General features: G+C 39.1%; 1 protein-coding gene across 9 annotated transcripts in view; it reads right to left on the reverse strand.

Moving 5' to 3' along the window:
* TOP2B (DNA topoisomerase II beta) overlaps positions 1–17,336 on the reverse strand; it is a 44,739-nt gene that overhangs the window by 4,534 nt on the left and 22,869 nt on the right. For 7 of the 9 annotated variants that reach the window (XM_081881841.1, XM_081881839.1, XM_081881838.1 and 4 more), the window contains 16 exons: positions 17,169–17,283; positions 16,855–16,976; positions 15,947–16,095; positions 13,881–14,112; positions 13,144–13,278; positions 12,849–13,049; positions 11,322–11,517; positions 11,115–11,206; positions 10,112–10,267; positions 9,727–9,810; positions 8,818–9,015; positions 7,612–7,780; positions 6,648–6,809; positions 3,454–3,661; positions 2,338–2,417; positions 1,405–1,515 (listed from right to left, as the gene is read on the reverse strand). In XM_081881841.1, coding sequence (XP_081737967.1) covers positions 1,405–1,515; positions 2,338–2,417; positions 3,454–3,661; positions 6,648–6,809; positions 7,612–7,780; positions 8,818–9,015; positions 9,727–9,810; positions 10,112–10,267; positions 11,115–11,206; positions 11,322–11,517; positions 12,849–13,049; positions 13,144–13,278; positions 13,881–14,112; positions 15,947–16,095; positions 16,855–16,976; positions 17,169–17,283 — 2,410 coding nt within the window. Of the gene's footprint in view, positions 1–1,404; positions 1,516–2,337; positions 2,418–3,453; positions 3,662–6,647; positions 6,810–7,611; positions 7,781–8,813; positions 9,016–9,726; positions 9,811–10,111; positions 10,268–11,114; positions 11,207–11,321; positions 11,518–12,848; positions 13,050–13,143; positions 13,279–13,880; positions 14,113–15,946; positions 16,096–16,854; positions 16,977–17,168; positions 17,284–17,336 lie in introns of all 9 variants that reach the window. The other 2 variants (XM_081881836.1, XM_081881834.1) reach the window with 1 other exon arrangement.

Raw genomic sequence — 17,336 nt, forward strand, 5'->3', positions numbered from 1 at the left:
TTTGTTATGATTAGCATTACCCCTCTGTGATACTATGGATTTATCTTTTTTAAAAAATATTAGGGCACTACAGAAGAATTGTGCTAATATTAACAACAACAACAAGAAAATATGTAGACAAGTTTCTCCTTGATCTTCTTTCTCTTCCCCTTAGCACAGGCAAAGATTACGTAGAATAGGCAGTGGGCGTCTGACTCCCATATCTTGCTTCAGTCTTTCAGTTTCCCATTATCTTAGTTTAGACTGAAGTGGGAGAAGGTAACAGTGAAGCAGGGCTTTGCAGAGGCAATATATGTGACTCTCTCCACGTGCAACTGCTGTACTTTCATAGGGTGAAGGTGTTCATAGTCCATAAATGTAGATAGCAGACAGTTATCCTTTCATGCTGGAACTGCATTTCACTCATTCTCCAGAAAGGAGGTAAGAAGAAAAACTTGCTATATCCAAAGAAGTGAAATCATGGATATCTCTACTAAGCAGTTTTAAATACCTTGGTGATTTTTTTTTTCCAGACTGAAAGGTATGTGTTTTCTTAGCTGTCTACTAAAAAAACGTATTAACAAATTTAATTAATAATACTATGAACATTAAAGGACTTGGCAGCCAGAAAATCCTCTTCCATGGATAGGCAAACTAAGGCCCGGGGGCCGGATCTGGCCTTCTAAATTCGGCCCACGGACGGTCCGGTAATCAGCGTGTTTTTACATGGGTAGAATGCATCCTTTTATTTCAAATGTATGTCTGGGTTATTTGTGGGGCATAGGTATTGGTTCATTTTTTCCCTTCAAAATATAGTCCGGTCCCCCACAAGGTCTGAGGGACAGCGGACTGGCCCCTGCTGAAAAAGTTTGCTGACCCCTGTCTATTTAGTCTCTGCCACCTGCAGTCTGAAGGTTAGCAAAACAGGGGAAGACCCTCGGCTTGAGACAGTAGACAGCCATTACCAGTCAGGGTAGACAGTTTGAAGCTAAGTGGACCAAAGGTATCCCCCCAAAAAGAACCCCCCAATATATTTAGAGGTGGATTATGGAACTAAAAGGTTTTGGCACTGATGCTTAAAGAATACAGTGGTACCTCTGGATGCGAACGGGATTGTTCCGGAGCCCCATTCACATCCAGAAGCAAACGCAACCCACGTCCGCGTGTGTCATGATTTGCCGCTTCCATGCATGTGCGTTCTGTCATTTTTACTATCTGCACATGTGCGAGCGGCGAAACCCGGAAGTAACACGGTCCGTTACTTCTTATCCCGAAGCTACTTCAACCCAAGGTATGACTGTAGTATTCAGGTCATGGCTTGACATGATATTAATTTGGCTCTAGTTAATGCTACTACTTCTTTTGCTGCAACACAATAGAGCATATTTTAAATGAGCAAGCTAACCAGCAAATCCAAATACTTGCCTTTTTTAGCAACTACCACTTTACTTGGAGGTTTCTCTGTCTGTTTCTGAGTAAAAGAGGAGGAGAAGACTGGTGTGGAATCTTCGTCATCACTGTCAAACTTGGATGTATCTAAATAAAAGGTTTTAACATGTCATGTCATCACCCTTTTCACAGTTAGGCTAAATATAGGAACGCTTTCTACTTCCTCACATTAAAATTAAACTTTACCCGCCCCCCCCACACACATAAGATCTTAAACAATGTTTGAAATATGCTACCTCTCATTCAAGCTTGCCAGCATTCACTTAATTCTAAGATTACAGAGTTTGTGCCTTTGTATGGGTGACTCCTTCCTGACCCCCACAGTGGCAGATAATGGATGGGGAGAAGGGGTTGGCTTGCTCAGCACTGGATTGCACACCAAGTTGCCCACCCCTTGAGAAACCAGTGCAAGTTATTTATTATTATTATTTATCGAATTTATATACCACCAAATATCCCAGAGGTTTCAGGGCGGTTCACAGAACAAGCTGAAGCATTGTGTACTTCATACACCACTGTCCTGGTCTTCTTATAATCTAGCAACCCTTTTATAGCTTGTCACATCTCAGAGATGGACCACAACAGGGCAGACCTACCATTTTCCGGGACATGGGTTCTGTGAGGGGGTTGGCATCTGGCATGAGCACAGTGGCAGAGCTTTTTCAGACAGCTTCTAAGCTTTTTGGGAACAAGACTAGCACATTGCATACTAAACATCTTTTGCTTCCTTCATGCTCGTACAATTCAAAGTTTTGAAATTTTGGCGGCTGACTGCCTGACTGGAAAATGATCGCTCCCTTGAGGTATGCAATTTGAGGCAGATCTAAGGAATTCATATATTCCAAGTACATTGCTATCTTCGTAGATATATCAGAAATACTATATTAACATATATACATATATACCTACCAATATTGGCTTTCCGGGAATAAGAAGGAAAGGTGAAGAGGTTGCCGAAGTCTTGATTGGTCTTCTCTGGGGAAATCTTCCTGTTGTAAAAATGAAAACTTAAGTATCTGTTGCACCATTAGTTACTTTTACAAGGGCAGAAGCTCTGCACAATTTGCAAACACATAAGCCCAATGCAGGTCACCAATCATGGACCCTGATTCACCACTTCATAAAGAGTGAATTGCACCAATTCGTAAATGCTGTCTGATTCAGCTTGGGGCCTGAAGTTACCCAACCCCTGCCCACCCCATTCAGTAATGGGAAAACCAAACTAGATCCAAAGACTTGGGTGCTGTACACACCTGAATTTTATCTATCTATCTATCTATCTATCTATCTATATCTATATATATATCTATATATCTATCTATCTATCTCCATTTCCCCACCATTACAACCAAAGAAAGAATCCTTTTTTATTTTTGGCCAGAATTGTATTAAATTTGCAGGCAAGGTTTCTCTCCTTCTGATGACTTGAAACTTGCTAAAATTATCAAGATAGGATAGCTACAGTTATTTTTTTTCTGGGGCGTGAATCACTTAATCTCTCCTACCATTTGGGGGGCAGCTGGCCTGAAAATTGCAGCCATGAGAGAGATGGTATTTGGGATTCATCCAAATACAAGGCACACCTTTTTTAAGACATGCCTAAATGGGGACAGGAGTTGTCGAACACCTGACAAGCCACAGTAGTTGGCTGTTGGGTATTATTAGTGCAATACTGGGCTAGTCTACAGAAAACGCATATTAATAGGTACAGATGAGAATCCAAGTTTTTAAGGCAAAGTGGGCCGTCCACATGTTGTGGACTACAACTCCCATAATCTGTGATCACTGGCCATGGTGAGTGGGGTTGATGGAGGTTGTAGCCTAAAACATCTGAACAGCACCAAGGTGGCCTGTGCCTGGTCTAAGGATTTTTATCAAAGAGTGCCTCAATGGCATGTATCTTCACATTTCAAAGGACAATAAGGCTAAGATAAACACACCAGGGAGGACTGGCCACTTCTTCAAACAGATAGATTTGTTCTTGCATATTTCTCAGACACACTTTCCTGAAGTTACTGCACTTACTCTGGAGAAGGTTTCGATTTGACTGGGGAGAAGTCATATTCATCCTTTTCTAGACCATCCGAGGGCTCAAATTCATCTTCTCTGTCATTGATGATGGGAGATGTTTTTATTTTCAGTTCATCTAGATCATTATTATTGTTAGCATCTTCGTCACCCTCACCATCATCTTCCTCTTCTGAGAAATCAAAGGTGTACTTCGGCCTTTCAGCTGTGAAGACAGATAATGGCATCAATATTTATTTGTTAATTTCTACATTGTACATTCTAGGAAATGTCAACCCTAAAGTGTCTGATGCAAGATACCGTGCATACCTTAAGAAAATGACAAACGTGGAGGGTATGGCAGCTTAGAGAAAGATGAACAAGTAACTTTTCCCATAAGGGATAAAGACTAGCAGCCCATCCATGGGGAGACACTAATGATCTGTAAACAACAAAGAAATGAACTACACTGCAATCTCCTCTAAAGCAAAGCTACCAGAAAGCTCTCTGGTAAACTCACATACAAAACTAAGCAAACATTCCTTGATGGAACTGTGTCATCCATCTGGACAAAAAGGACCATCTCCCCTCATACAAACCGACCCTGACCCTGCACTTGTCATCTGAGGCCCTTCTCTATGCTCCCTGATTGTGGAATGGTCTCCCCAGAGAGGTTCCCCTGGCGCCATCACCACATGTCTTTAGACACCAGACAAAAACATTCCTCTTTATCTATGGCTATTAAATAATCTATGGCCTGTGAAAGTGGGGGAACGGGACTGTTATTGTTATCATTTTACTATTAGGCCATCCATCAATATGCTTTTTACTGTTTTTATCATGGATGTTTTGTAATGTGTTTCTAATGTACAACACCCTGAGATCTTTTGATAAATGGCGGTATATAAAACGAAATAGTAATATTTCATAATTGTTGCATCAGTTTGCAAAGGACTGTAAGGGATCGAGGGCTTGAGGGTTGTGCATCTAACTCTGTCAGCACCACTTTAGTTTCTGGTGCTTCCTCTCCTAGCATTGGCTTATTTGTCTTTATTCCTTTGGGTTAATTGATCTAGCTGGGTGTTGCTTCAACTGCTCTGGATAGCGCTCTAAACCAATGGTGTGCTTTAACTGCTGGCCAATTGCCAGTGAGATGATTTTCTGACTATCCAATCAGGTTTTAGCCTAGGCCAATTTACAATAAAGGGACAGAGACCACTCCCTCAAATCACTTCCACCTTCAATAAGCTTGATATTTGGGTTAATAAAATGTGAATTGCCTCTTTAAAACAGGTTTTGCTAGTTGCCAGGGTGAGATAGGCATTTTCTGCCCAGGGCACCAGAACGCATGTGAAGAAAAATAAAACTCAGACAAACAATAAGTAGTTTTGTGCTGAAGGCAGCCCTGTTTGGGGAAGTTTTTAATGACTGGTGTTTTAATGTATTTTTAATCTTTGTTGGAAGCCACCCAGAGTGGCTGGGGAAAGCCAGCCAGATGGGCAGGGTACAAATAAATAATAATAATAATAATAATAATAATAATAATAATAATAATAATAATAACAACAACAACAACAACAACAATAACAACAATAACAACAATAACAATAATAATAATAATAAGAAGAAGAAGAAGAAGAAGAAGTAGCAGTAGTAGTAGTAGTAGTATTAACTTGCCATTCATTTTGTTGCACCTGGTGGCAAGAAAGCACCTCCATAATGGCCCCCTGAAAAACCACTTCTGTTTTTAGACACAGGCTAAAACCACTGTAATCTATAAAGGCTTTTAGTGGGGTTTTGAACCCCATGAGTATATTTTCTGTTAGTGGTTTTACATGGAATTTAATGCTGTTGATGACTATTTTGTTTTCTGCTATTGCTTTCTTTTGGGTTTTCACACTTTTTTGTGTGAGCTGCTTTTGCAATTTAATCAAATTGTAAGCCATCTTGAAAATCAAGCTTAAGAGTACACACACACTCACACACACCCTGTATTGGCTGAGTCCTGGAATATCTGCTCCCTGCCTTGCAGGCATTTTTTCACCTGGCTGGGAGGGTGCGGCTGACTCCACCTACGAAAGTAAGTCGCTGCTGTACAGACTCTTAGACTGGGGTATTGCAGAGGTGGGGGTAGTTTCTTGCTGTTATTGATATTTTTTGCATCTTTATTTTAGATCTTAGATTTATGTGGAAACTGTTCAATTTGTTTGTGTGCTTTTTTGATATTTTATTTATTGTTCATGACTACTTTTGTTATGCTTTTAATTATGTATTTTTCTCATGTTGTAAACTGCCTTAAGCATAATTTTAACTATGGCAGCATACAAATAAAATTACAGATTCTGTATATGTGTGTACACACTTATAACAGGGAGGTAATAAGATTCACTCAAAATCATAGCCTTGCCAAGTGCCAGGATGAGGAAGTGTTACTATCTTGCCCACTGAGCATCTATTATCAAAGATAATTGTCTCTATGGGATGAGTGATATTCGCTTTGGTCCTTGGCATATGAAGTTTTAACCAGCTTGCATTACACCTATTTTCTCTTAATCCTGCCAGTGAAAGCATGTATCCGGGGGGGGGGGGGGGGGAGAGACTTGTTTCTGCATGTTTGGCTTGAATTCCCTGGCTAATTTTATCCAATTAATCATTCAGTGGGTCACCTACCTTTAAACATCTGTTTTAAAAAGTCCGTAGTTTGTATCCTGAGACCAAAGCTATGCAAAATATAGGGTACATTTTGATGCCGTGATAAACCACAGGTAATCATGGAAATAATACACCACAGCAAGCTTTAGGCTTGTACACTTTTCTCCTTGAGCATAAGCTGTGAAGATGAATTTGGAAGCTTTTACTTCTGTCAACCACCCAATAAACTGTGGTTAATTTTAGCTGTGGTTTGTTTGAAACCATAGGTTACGAAGCTGGCTTTTGAGAGGGAGGAGAGTCAAACCTAAGGCTGCGGCTCATACCCCATGATTTGCATGATGCCCAAATAGTCATCTGTTGTGCAATACTGTACATTGCAAGAAGAAAATTATGGTGAGCCTTTATGAAGGTATATCCAGTGGAAACCCTGTGCACGCAAGCAGGTACAGTGGGCAAGTATCCCTTGAAAGGAGCAGTACCCCCCCCCCTTTAGCTAAATAGCTCTAGAAGGCTCTCATTGCATTCTGCCCATAAACTGAAAAACACATTTTCATTATTACCTGCGGCTCTTCTAAGTAACGAGTCTCTTGGAATAATCACAGGTTCATTTTCCTCCAAGTCACTTTCAGATTTAGATTCATCATCTGACCACGGGTTCCGTTTCTTCACTTTCTTCGCACTGGACTTTGTGGCAGAAGACGGTGTTCTTCTCACCCTAGGGCCTAGAATAAAATTTAATTCTCAGTACAGTAAAGAATCTTTTATTATACGTACTCCTTACATAGTTTTTTTAATAATCTGCATTAAAACATTTTCATTTTCCAGGTTAATTATGTTGAAACACATTACCTCATTAAGCACTCCCAATACAAAATGCAGGATACCAGTTTTGAAAATCATGTCATATAAAATGGTAAGATATCTACAGGAAACTTGTCCCCTTTGCTCTTCACTGAATCCAAAATAACTATTGCATTTGGCAAAACACCTGGCCAATTCACACCTTTCACGAGTCTATTAACCAAAAGGCAGAGCAACAAATAAGCCACACTAATCAGTATCAATGCTTCCCTGAGAACCATGGAGACCACTTAACATGGGTCCCTTTAACTTGAGCACATAGTCCCAACCAATCTAAACCATGCGCTTGTTCAAGTTCTTTCAGAGAAGACTGCCAAAATACAGAGCTGCTTCTTAAACCCAAAGTCTTTGGCAGCCGTGAAGAGAGGAAAACTCTGGGTACCCAGAAAGTAGCTGCACACTGAGATGTGCAGTTCTTTTTTAAAAAAAACAACCATCTCGTATATGTCTATATCTATATCTGCAGCATATCTATGTGCTATTGCTTCAGGCATTACAGAGCAGTTCTGCACACTGAGTATTTGGCTGATGATGATTCTTGGAACAAGGCACTGTGAATCTAGACCCCACTCAATTTCTCCACATGAGCTTTCCTTCTGATATACATGAATTCAGCTAGTAATGCTTCTTTGTGACATCCAAAGTCACTCTCTGTTTACTTACCGGGCTCTTTCTTCTCTCTCTTGGGCTTAGGTGTTTTGGCCACTGGGCTGGCCACTGGGCTAGCCACTGGGACAGAGGTATTAAGCGAATCTTCACCAGCACCTTCGACTGGTATGCCACCAAACTCTTCATCAAATTCCAGTTTTATTGCTAGAGTATCCAGTTCTCCCTGGAAATTTAACCAAACTAATTAGGTCAATGTAATGGCTGGGTGTAATAATGTTTGCTGAGCTGATACAATATTTCAGAGTGCTTCTAGGAACTTCAATTCCTGCAGGGCTCTCTATCTGGTCCTTAGGACTCCCCCCAGGTCACAACCTTCACCAGTCTTACTCTCTCTGAACATTTCTGCCTGGCTGGAATGTCCTTCAACCTGATAATGCATCTTGGTTGCCCAGATGGAGGGGTGTGTGCGTGTAAAAACTAGCCTATTGTTGTTTCTCTCACTTTTGCCTATGCCCTCCCAAAGGTTTCCCAGATGAGAATGAGGCCCTCAATCTGGGGGGTGGGGGGAACCCTTAGTCATTCACACTCAGTCCAGATACTTCGAGGCTGGATTACTGTAGTGCACAGGGCTGCCCTTGAAGTCTGAAAACTTCAATTGGACAAGGCAGCTGCCCGTGTTTTGCCTGAGGTTACCAGACTGGTTCATTTTATGTTAATCATCTACCAGCTCCAGTGACTGAATGGAATCCAGAAACAGATTGGCAAAGTTCTGGTTTGATCTTTATACCCTGATACCAGGCCATTTAGGGCTTTATCAAGAATTGCCTCTTCCCATATGAACCTGTCCAAGTCACTTAATTCAGTCTTCAAGACCTTTTCTCTGTGTCCCTTTTAGCCAATGTGTGAATGGACCAACGTGAGACACAGGGTGTTTTTGATTGTAGTGCCCAAAATTTGGAACAGCTCCCCTTGACAGGGATGTCTGGCTCCTTAGTTGCTAAGTTGTCCACTTCTAGACGGGCACTGAAGACAGGCACTATGGGCATTTTAAGTTATTTCCTCTTAATTGACTTTTGCTTTACCAATGCTTTTAAATCATATTACATTTATTGCTGCTGGTGTTTTAAATATATGTGTTTATTTAGCATTTCTGTAATTGTCTTTAAGCTGCCTTGAGTATGTTTGATATAAAAAGCAGGGTATAAATTGTACAAAAAATAAATAATATATAAGAATCAGGAACAAGACATATTGACTTGCCTTCTTCTTTTTTAGCAGTTTCTTACTGGCATCAGCTTTCATAGCAGATGTAATCTGTGGAACTATTCTCCTACCAAATGGCGATGGCATCGTCTCTTCTAAGTGAAGTTTCTTCATCTTGGGCTTACCAACTTTGCCTTTAATGGGTTTTGCTGTCATGCCAGAAAGGACATCTTCTCTTTCCTGTGCTTCTACTTTCTAAAAATAAACGCAAATGAAAGAAAAATATAAGCATCTCCAAAGAGGAACTATTACTACTACATACAGAAAATCTATGTCTGCTTAAAAAAAAAGGGAGTATAAAAAAACAGGTTAAAATAATGCTATAACTGCATTATGTCATCCAAGACAGGCAATACTAGCTACTAATCCTAAGGAATGTTTGAGTAATACATCTGAGTAATTTTGGACAAAGCCTTATGTAAAGCAGATGAAATATTATTATTAATAATTATTTGTCAGTGTAATTTCAGTGTAATTTGTCAGTGTAATTTCTCTTCAATTTGTCAGTGTAATTTCTCTTCAATTTGAGAACCAGTCAAAAGCTTTTAAAAGTATTATGAATGCACTGTCTTTGTCAAGAAACATGGGTAGACCACATTACCCATGTAGGAAAATTGGGCAATAAGAAAGAAACTATAGACACTCAAAGCTAAACATGCTGAACTCAAATGCAAAACCTACAGACTGGTGAAACCCCCTGGATTCTGGGTTTTCTGCCACAGTAAAACTTGCAGCAAATATGTGTCTGAGAACATAGCTCTGAAGTGTAAAATTACACAGATCCTCATTTCACCTCTTCTGCCAACAGACTTTGATATAATAAAAAACAACAGTTTTGCTTAGACTACTTGCTGAAACAAAAACTATGTTGACAAACTGAAACTGAAACCTTGATGCTGTACATACATCAAGCTCTTCTACAAAGGCTGCTAAATCTTCTTTCCAAAGGTCTGAAGGAGATTTTCTCTTGAGGTCAGCGAGATCCTTTCCCTTCAAGGTGACAAATACAGAAAGGATTTTTGAGCAAACATATTCTGAACATCCAAGATAAGCAAATGTTAACGAAACAAAACTAGGACAGTGACTATACAGTAATCCTCATGCAAAGATCTGTACATATTACCTTTTATATACATATGTTTGATCAATAGCATTGTAATGGTGAAACCAATGAGCAAATTCTGAGACACAAGTTTGGGTTTGGGGGGATAAATTTTACAATTTAGAATGCAGCTGCACATACATCAGACTAGGAAGTACTTTCAGGTCAGGAACTCTGAAAGATACCTACTTTTGTGTCCCGCTGCTTAATGATTTCTTCTACTTTCTCTTTAGTAAGACACCACAAAGACATATTTAAGATGTAGTTGAAATCTGGGCCTGAGGTAGATCCGGAAGAGTCGGAACTGTCATCATTGAGGTTCTGCATTTCTTCCTCTTCTGCTGCCTATAATAATAAATAAATAGTTATGCTGCTGTTCATATATCCTACGGCTACAAAGGGATACTTAAAGACTTTGTATCTTATTTAGGTTCAATATCTACAATACTGGTATCTACAGAGGGGAAGCTCAAGGAATCCTGGTAGCAGCAAAATAAATAAATAAAATGGGGAAAAAAATCATAGCATAGTACCCAGGACACAAAGTTCCAAAGCTGCTATGATATGCAGCTAGAAATACACAAATCTCTATACAATACAGCAGTGGGTTCTCAAACAATCTAACTTGAAATGTGTGAAAATTACTGTGGCCTACCTGTTACACAATGCCCCTGTTTTAGGAGCAGAGTTACTCATGAAATTGTGGCAGATGGAGGCAGAGTTTGGCATAATCAGAAGACAATTATTTACATGATTTTCTACAGACATCTCATTCATCTTTGGAAACTGCTAATTTCTTTGCCAGAGCATTTTCATTGGGAGAAGGAGTTTTGCCACTCAGCTTGAGGTACTGATAGGATAATCTCCAGCTGTAGTCATACTACATCTCTCATTCTCCCCAGCCATCATGGTCAATGGCCAGGGATGATGGGACATGTAGTCCAGGAAATAGCTGTTTGCTATTTCTGTACAGCTCCATAAACTATGTGGCAAAGACCAAGGCCAACAATGTAATTTCTCTAAGATAATAAACATCCAGCCAAAGCTGTATGTATAGCTTGCATTGGTACAAATTAGTTAACTACTCATAATTTGGGACTAATTTAAGATGCAACCCTAAACATCCTCTCATACAGAAGGAAAGGCCCAAAAAAGATATTAGAGGGAATTACTCGTCGCCTAAATAGTTTACCTTTTCTTGTGCTTCTTTCCAGGCTTTCACCGGGTCAGATTCATAGCCTCTCTGGACTAACATTTGAATCAAATCTCTCTTTGATTTATTCTCTATGTGAAACAAAAGAAAACAAATTACAGTTTTTAAAAATGGTATGTTTCTATTTTCCTTCACTTACATCTTTATCCATTTCATAATGCACTTTAAATTTCACATATTTCTTACCTATGGTAATTTTCCCTTGTATTTTCTCTAGAATAAAGCGAGCCTGATTGTTAAGCTTGGTGGATTCTGCCCCCAACATCCCTACAAGCCACTCCTTGCGCAAGCTGTAGTAGTTTAATCGTAAGTCAAAGAATTCCTTCAGAATATCTTGCACAGTTTCATACTTCTTCAGACACCCCATGTGATCAAATAGCACCTGCACAAATATAAAATGTTTATTTTCTTTCTTTCTTTCTTTTTAAAAAAATGTTTTATTAAAGCTTTTTTGTAATATAATAAAAGAAAACTAATCTAAATAAAAATAAAAACAGAGAGAGAAAAATGAAAACTCAGGGTCCTCTCTCAAAAGTAACTCTTAACCCTTGCCTAACATGAAAAGTTCTCGACTCTCCCAGGTCTCACCTGGGAGCTTTCCTTTCTTCTCCCAGTCTCTTAACCCTGGAAGGTCTTCCCTTCCCAGCCAATGTTTGATTATTTCAACACTGCATATAGCTAAGTAAGTACAAGATATGTGAATATTTTATATGACTGCACATGCAGCTAACGTGAAGGTAGTACAGCAAGCCTTTAAATAATTCTCAATTCAGATTCAATTTTAATTATTTGAAATAAATTTTAACTAAGCTGGTACTGATAGTTTTTCTGGGCATTTAACAGACTTTATGCCAAGTATATATGAATTTTTTATTTTTGTCAAATTCAAGTATTTCATATTAAAATCATTATCCATGTATAGGACGACTTTGGCTTGACTTGCCATTCAGCATTCTATTTGTTTGTAAATAATCCGTGCTGTTGAAAACAATGAGGTGATCAGAATTCAATTAGGTACACGTGTTGAGGATACAATTCTTTTTTCAAATTCAAATGGCAATTGAACTCCCATACCCACTTTCAAAGGGAGATAATGAAAGAGTTAAGAGCCCCCAATTTTGCCAGGAGTTTGGAATTCTCAAATCTTGAGTAATCTCTTTAAAATTATAGACAAATCACCAGCTGAGTGAGTCAAAGTGTTTTTATTCTAAGATCACCTGAATAGGCATTATGCAGGTTGTACAATTTTTTTAATGACCAGATATCAGACCCATCTGTACTTAATGTCAGATGTCAAAGAAATTAACAACTATCTGTCGTTTAGAAGACATCTGAAGGCAGCCCTGTTTACGGAAGTTTTTAATGACTGATGTTTTAATGTATTTTTAATCTTTTGTTGGAAGCCGCCCAGAGTGGCTGTGGAAACCCAGCCAGCTGGGTGGGGTATAAATAAATTATTATTATTATTATTATTATTATTATTATTATTATTATTATTATTATTATTATTGGGAAATTACACTTTTTACACCAGATTTGAAGTTAAGGTTTACCACCTCAAATTACTATTAGCCCCCTTTTGCTTTTTGTATCGAAGGAAATATGAAGGGAGGCATTTTAGTCACATGGTATACAGAATATATTGCTGCCACGGCAACAGAAAAATGATTAAAGTGCTATTAGTGCTGGTAGTTAAACATATAGAAAAGTTACCATAGAATTACAAGTTAAACTTGTCTGAAGCTTAAAGACTTTGTGAAGTCCAGCAGCCTCGGCCTGAGCAAGCTTTTCTTCGGTCATTTTCACAACAAATTTCACAGTTGTATCAGTGTGATACTCCTTGTAATCTGAAATTAATGCTGGTGTTTTTTCCGTTCCATTCAGCATCGGCTCTAACACCTGTTCTTTGTAAACCTATACAGACAGTTAAAAAGGAGAGGAAATAGTTATTTAAAAGGGAGGAAAATTGCAAATGTTCAAAACCAAAAATCATCTTAAAAGTACTCACCTGAGTCCATGTTCGAACTGGAAGCTCTGTGATTTCCACTGTGTTTCTGTCAACCACAAATATTTCCCCACTCACTACATATTGGTTCTGACCAAGTTCCTGGATCATTCCTTTGAAGTTTTTGTAGTTTGGAAGCTGTAACGTTAAGGATTATTTGACATATTAGCAACATGCCCCCTAGTAAGCCTTGGTAAAGTTTTCTTTATTTCTAAGAAACTAAAATATTGAGTGATGATCTATCGGCATTTAAAACTAAAATTATGTCCACCTAGAAACTAGCAGTATAACATTATTTCTGTGGGCAAGTCCAGTACAGCAATTCCTCCATACAATGCTGCATGTGGGTACCACAAGGAGCAGTTAAAAGTTAGGATGAATCACGGCAGCCATTGTGGCTACACCTTTTTCTAGCAGCCACAACTGTGGAAAATGCAGAGGTGCCTTCCACTCCAAGTCTGAAAGTTACTCTAGAGAAAACCTAGTGAAGCTAGCTTTCCTATATGTGAGGAGATCTTTGCTAAACATGGATCATAGCCAATTATTGAATCATTTGGTGACTAAAGAACTTCCATTTTAGTTCTGCAAATTTTAAAGTTTCTTTGAGAAAACACGTTCAGCCACAATAATACCATATTTTGTCAAGACAAAATAAAATAATGGCATATGAGAGGGGTCACGAGTTTGTCTTCTTTATGAAAGCATTATAATATATTGGTCTGCCGTGAACATTGCATTACCATAGGATGTGGGTCCAACCCGTCCAGCATTCTTCTGACGTTGTTCACAATCTCTCTGGTATCGTAGTTTGGAATTTTACATGCCCATCCGGTTCCGATGCCCTCGGCACCATTTACTAAGACCATGGGAATGATGGGAATGTACCATTCAGGCTCCACACGCAAGTTATCATCATAAAGGAATTTAAGCAGATTATCATCCACTGTAGGAAAAAGCAGCCTTGCTAAAGGGCTTTAAAGAGAAAGGAAATAAAGGGTGTTTTTTTAGTTAATAAGTTATAAACTGTTCTTTTTATTGCACCAGCTGAGAGCATCATGGTTCCTCTAACATACTGCACAGCATTCTCAGTAAACAATAATGCACTCAACAGGATGCCTGTGCATGTATAAGAAGCCTCTGAAACAGACTTTGAGGTACAGCCTGGTGCATAGTAAATAATGTTTTTCGTCTCTTTGAAATCCGTTAGTATTAAGTGCACTTAAACTGGAATTTGCTTAACACCAAATCAGGCCACTGGCCTATCTAGTTCCGTACTGTCTACCTTCACTGGAAGCAGCTCATGAAGACACCAAAGATTTCTGTCTGCTTATCATCTGAGTTGTCATTGTTATATTTGTTTTAGCATTCAGGATATATTTTTAGCTCAATATTTTCACAGCAGAACACTACTTTGATACCATAGCTCACTGTCACTGCACCTACTAAACATATACCAGAGATATTATGCAAGCAGCCTGTGACAGATAAAAAAAGTAATCTTTAATTCGAAATCCTACATTCTGGGAAATTCTATTCAAAGTGAAACCAGTATCATTTTACTGGTGCTTGTTCCTATAACATTTCATCTTTTTCTCTCTTCATTCGTTGGTCTGGTTTGCCTGTAATACTTAACTAGATTTCCTTAGCCTAATTATGGTTTGTAAGAAAACCCAGCAGACAAACATAATTTGTGTTCCACCAACAAATCACAACGTGAAGCCATTGTATATTTTAACTATAGTTTGATGTTAAGTCCAAACCCAACCCCAGTCTTGCTTTACCATGGTTTGAACCAGACAGAGGGCCTTCTCGGTAGTGGCGCCCACCCTGTGGAACGCCCTCCCTTCAGATGTGAAGGAAATAAGCAGCTATCCTATCTTTAAAAGGCATCTGAAGGCAGCCCTGTTCAGGGAAGTTTTTAATATTTAACGCTGTACTGTTTTAAAACACTTGATTGGGAGCCGCCCAGAGTGGCTGGGGAAACTCAGCCAGATGGGCGGGGTATAAATAATAAATTATTATTATTATTCCAGCACCTGGTCCCAAACCCTAGCAAGTTATAAAGGCACAGGAAAAAGCAGTTGGAAAAGAAATCTCACTTTAGAGAAGTAAGCCATTTGTTGCTAGCTCATCTGTGAGCCAACCTGTGAGCACACCAGAATTAAAACAAATGGCTTAGTGTTTAGGCTCGAAGTCCCAGTGTGTCACCAGGAGCTAAAGATATTAACAAGTAAATGCCGGCGGGGGGGGGGGGCTGGGCAAACTGCTGCAGCATGTATGTATGTATGTTATGTCTAACTTCAAGGGCACAATCTGGCAAAAGAAAAGTCAGACTGCAAAATGGGATTTAGTTGCAAAAAACTTTTGGTGCCTTATGCCCAGTGGATATATATGCAGTGCTCTGCTACAATGTGCGAATGCCAAAATACGTTTCACCCACTGAAGTCAGAGTTTAAGCATTAAACAGCAGAAAGTCAAGAGTTCCAGTGTTATTAAATGCAGGTCTCTTCTTTGGGGAAACAGGAGGTCTTTGTCTCAAACGAAATGCAGTGCACAAACTATTCACTTTTCCTAACCGCTACATATTAGGAAATGGAAGGAATGGAAATGTAATTAGCTAAAAAGAAATCAAGCCACTTTTACAATTAGGCTCACATAGTTTTGTCAACAATCCATGAAAAGTTGCAAGTGGCTTGAAATACTCATTTAGTTATCTTTAGCTATCTCCCTCAATCACAAATATACACTGACAATCTGTACCACTTAAATAAGACTAGTTCCACTTGCGCGTTGAACAAAATTTTACCTTAGCATAGTGAAAATGTAACGAGGACTTGCGGCATCCTTGCCACCATGAAGCCTAGTACCAAACTGACCAATAGGCTGCAGTAAACTGACATTGTTACTTCCAACGAAGTTCTGAGCCAAGTTGACAACAGTCATCATCAAAGCTTGCTGGAAGAAAATGTTTAGAGCATTGTTACTACTGCAAAACATTTTCCTCACCAAAAACTAACCTGCAAACGAGTGTAGAATAAATTACTGACTTAACTAGCAAATGGCCCATCAAGTTGGGGAAGGGAGCACCATATCTAAGGACCGTCACTGTTTTAGGAACTTTTTTCCCTAACACATTCACCATCCCAGTGTCAGCACAAATAAAAAATGCTAATCTGAGTCCTGAGTGCTTACTGCAAGGACAGATCGTGAAGCTGAGGCTCCAATACTTTGGCCACCTCATGAGAAGAGAAGACTCCCTGGAAAAGACCCTGATGTTGGGAAAGATGGAGGGCACAAGGAGAAGGGGATGACAGAGGACGAGATGGTTGGATAGCATTCTTGAAGCTACCAGCATGAGTTTGACCAAACTGCGGGAGGCAGTGGAAGACAGGAGTGCCTGGTGTGCTCTGGTCCATGGGGTCACGAAGAGTTGGACACGACTAAACGACTAAATGCCAACAACAACAATTCTTAGTCCTGCATGATCTGCAACAAATCTATAGCTTCAGTGATGAGAAGTTGGGAGCTGAACTGAGAGTCTTCTATACTCACTCATCACTGAAACCATCAGAGATGAAGCAAGGAGTGAGGTTAGGCCTACTTTTGAGCGCTTGCCTTGCCCTGCCATCCCAAACCAACCATTTTGCAAAACTAAATAAGTGATAGGCAAGGCACAGAGAATTTCCCTCCTCTTCTTCTTCTTTTCATACTCACCTCTCCATGATGGTACGCTGACATCTCAGCAATAGAACCAGCCAGCTGAGCAACTTTAACTTCACGCTTATCGTTTCTTTTAAAACAAGTGAACAAAACCTTGCGTTGTCCTGGTTTAAAACCTGTGTTGAAAAATTAAGTTTAAAAAAACATTTTTGGAATTTGTACTCTTTACCAATAGAATAAAAATACCCCGTTCAATAATTACATGCTTGAGAAACAAAGTTTAAAGGATTTCCACTCCTCTTCTTCAAAATAATAGCATCTTCAAAATAAATAAAAGAAGATGCTATATTCCATGAAGGTTCACTTACCATCAACAAGGGATGGAATGGATCGCTCATTGTCTGAGTTGGAGAAAAGAATCAACTCCTTGTTGATGAAGTCATTGTAAGTGAGATGTTTTGTTGCTGTACCATATAGAAATTGCTAAAATAAAGAGAAGCTATTATTACTTTAACATCGACAGAAATAACATTTGC

This window comes from Podarcis erhardii (genome assembly GCF_964252035.2).
Source record: "Podarcis erhardii genome assembly, chromosome: 12".
Taxonomy (NCBI): domain Eukaryota; kingdom Metazoa; phylum Chordata; class Lepidosauria; order Squamata; family Lacertidae; genus Podarcis; species Podarcis erhardii.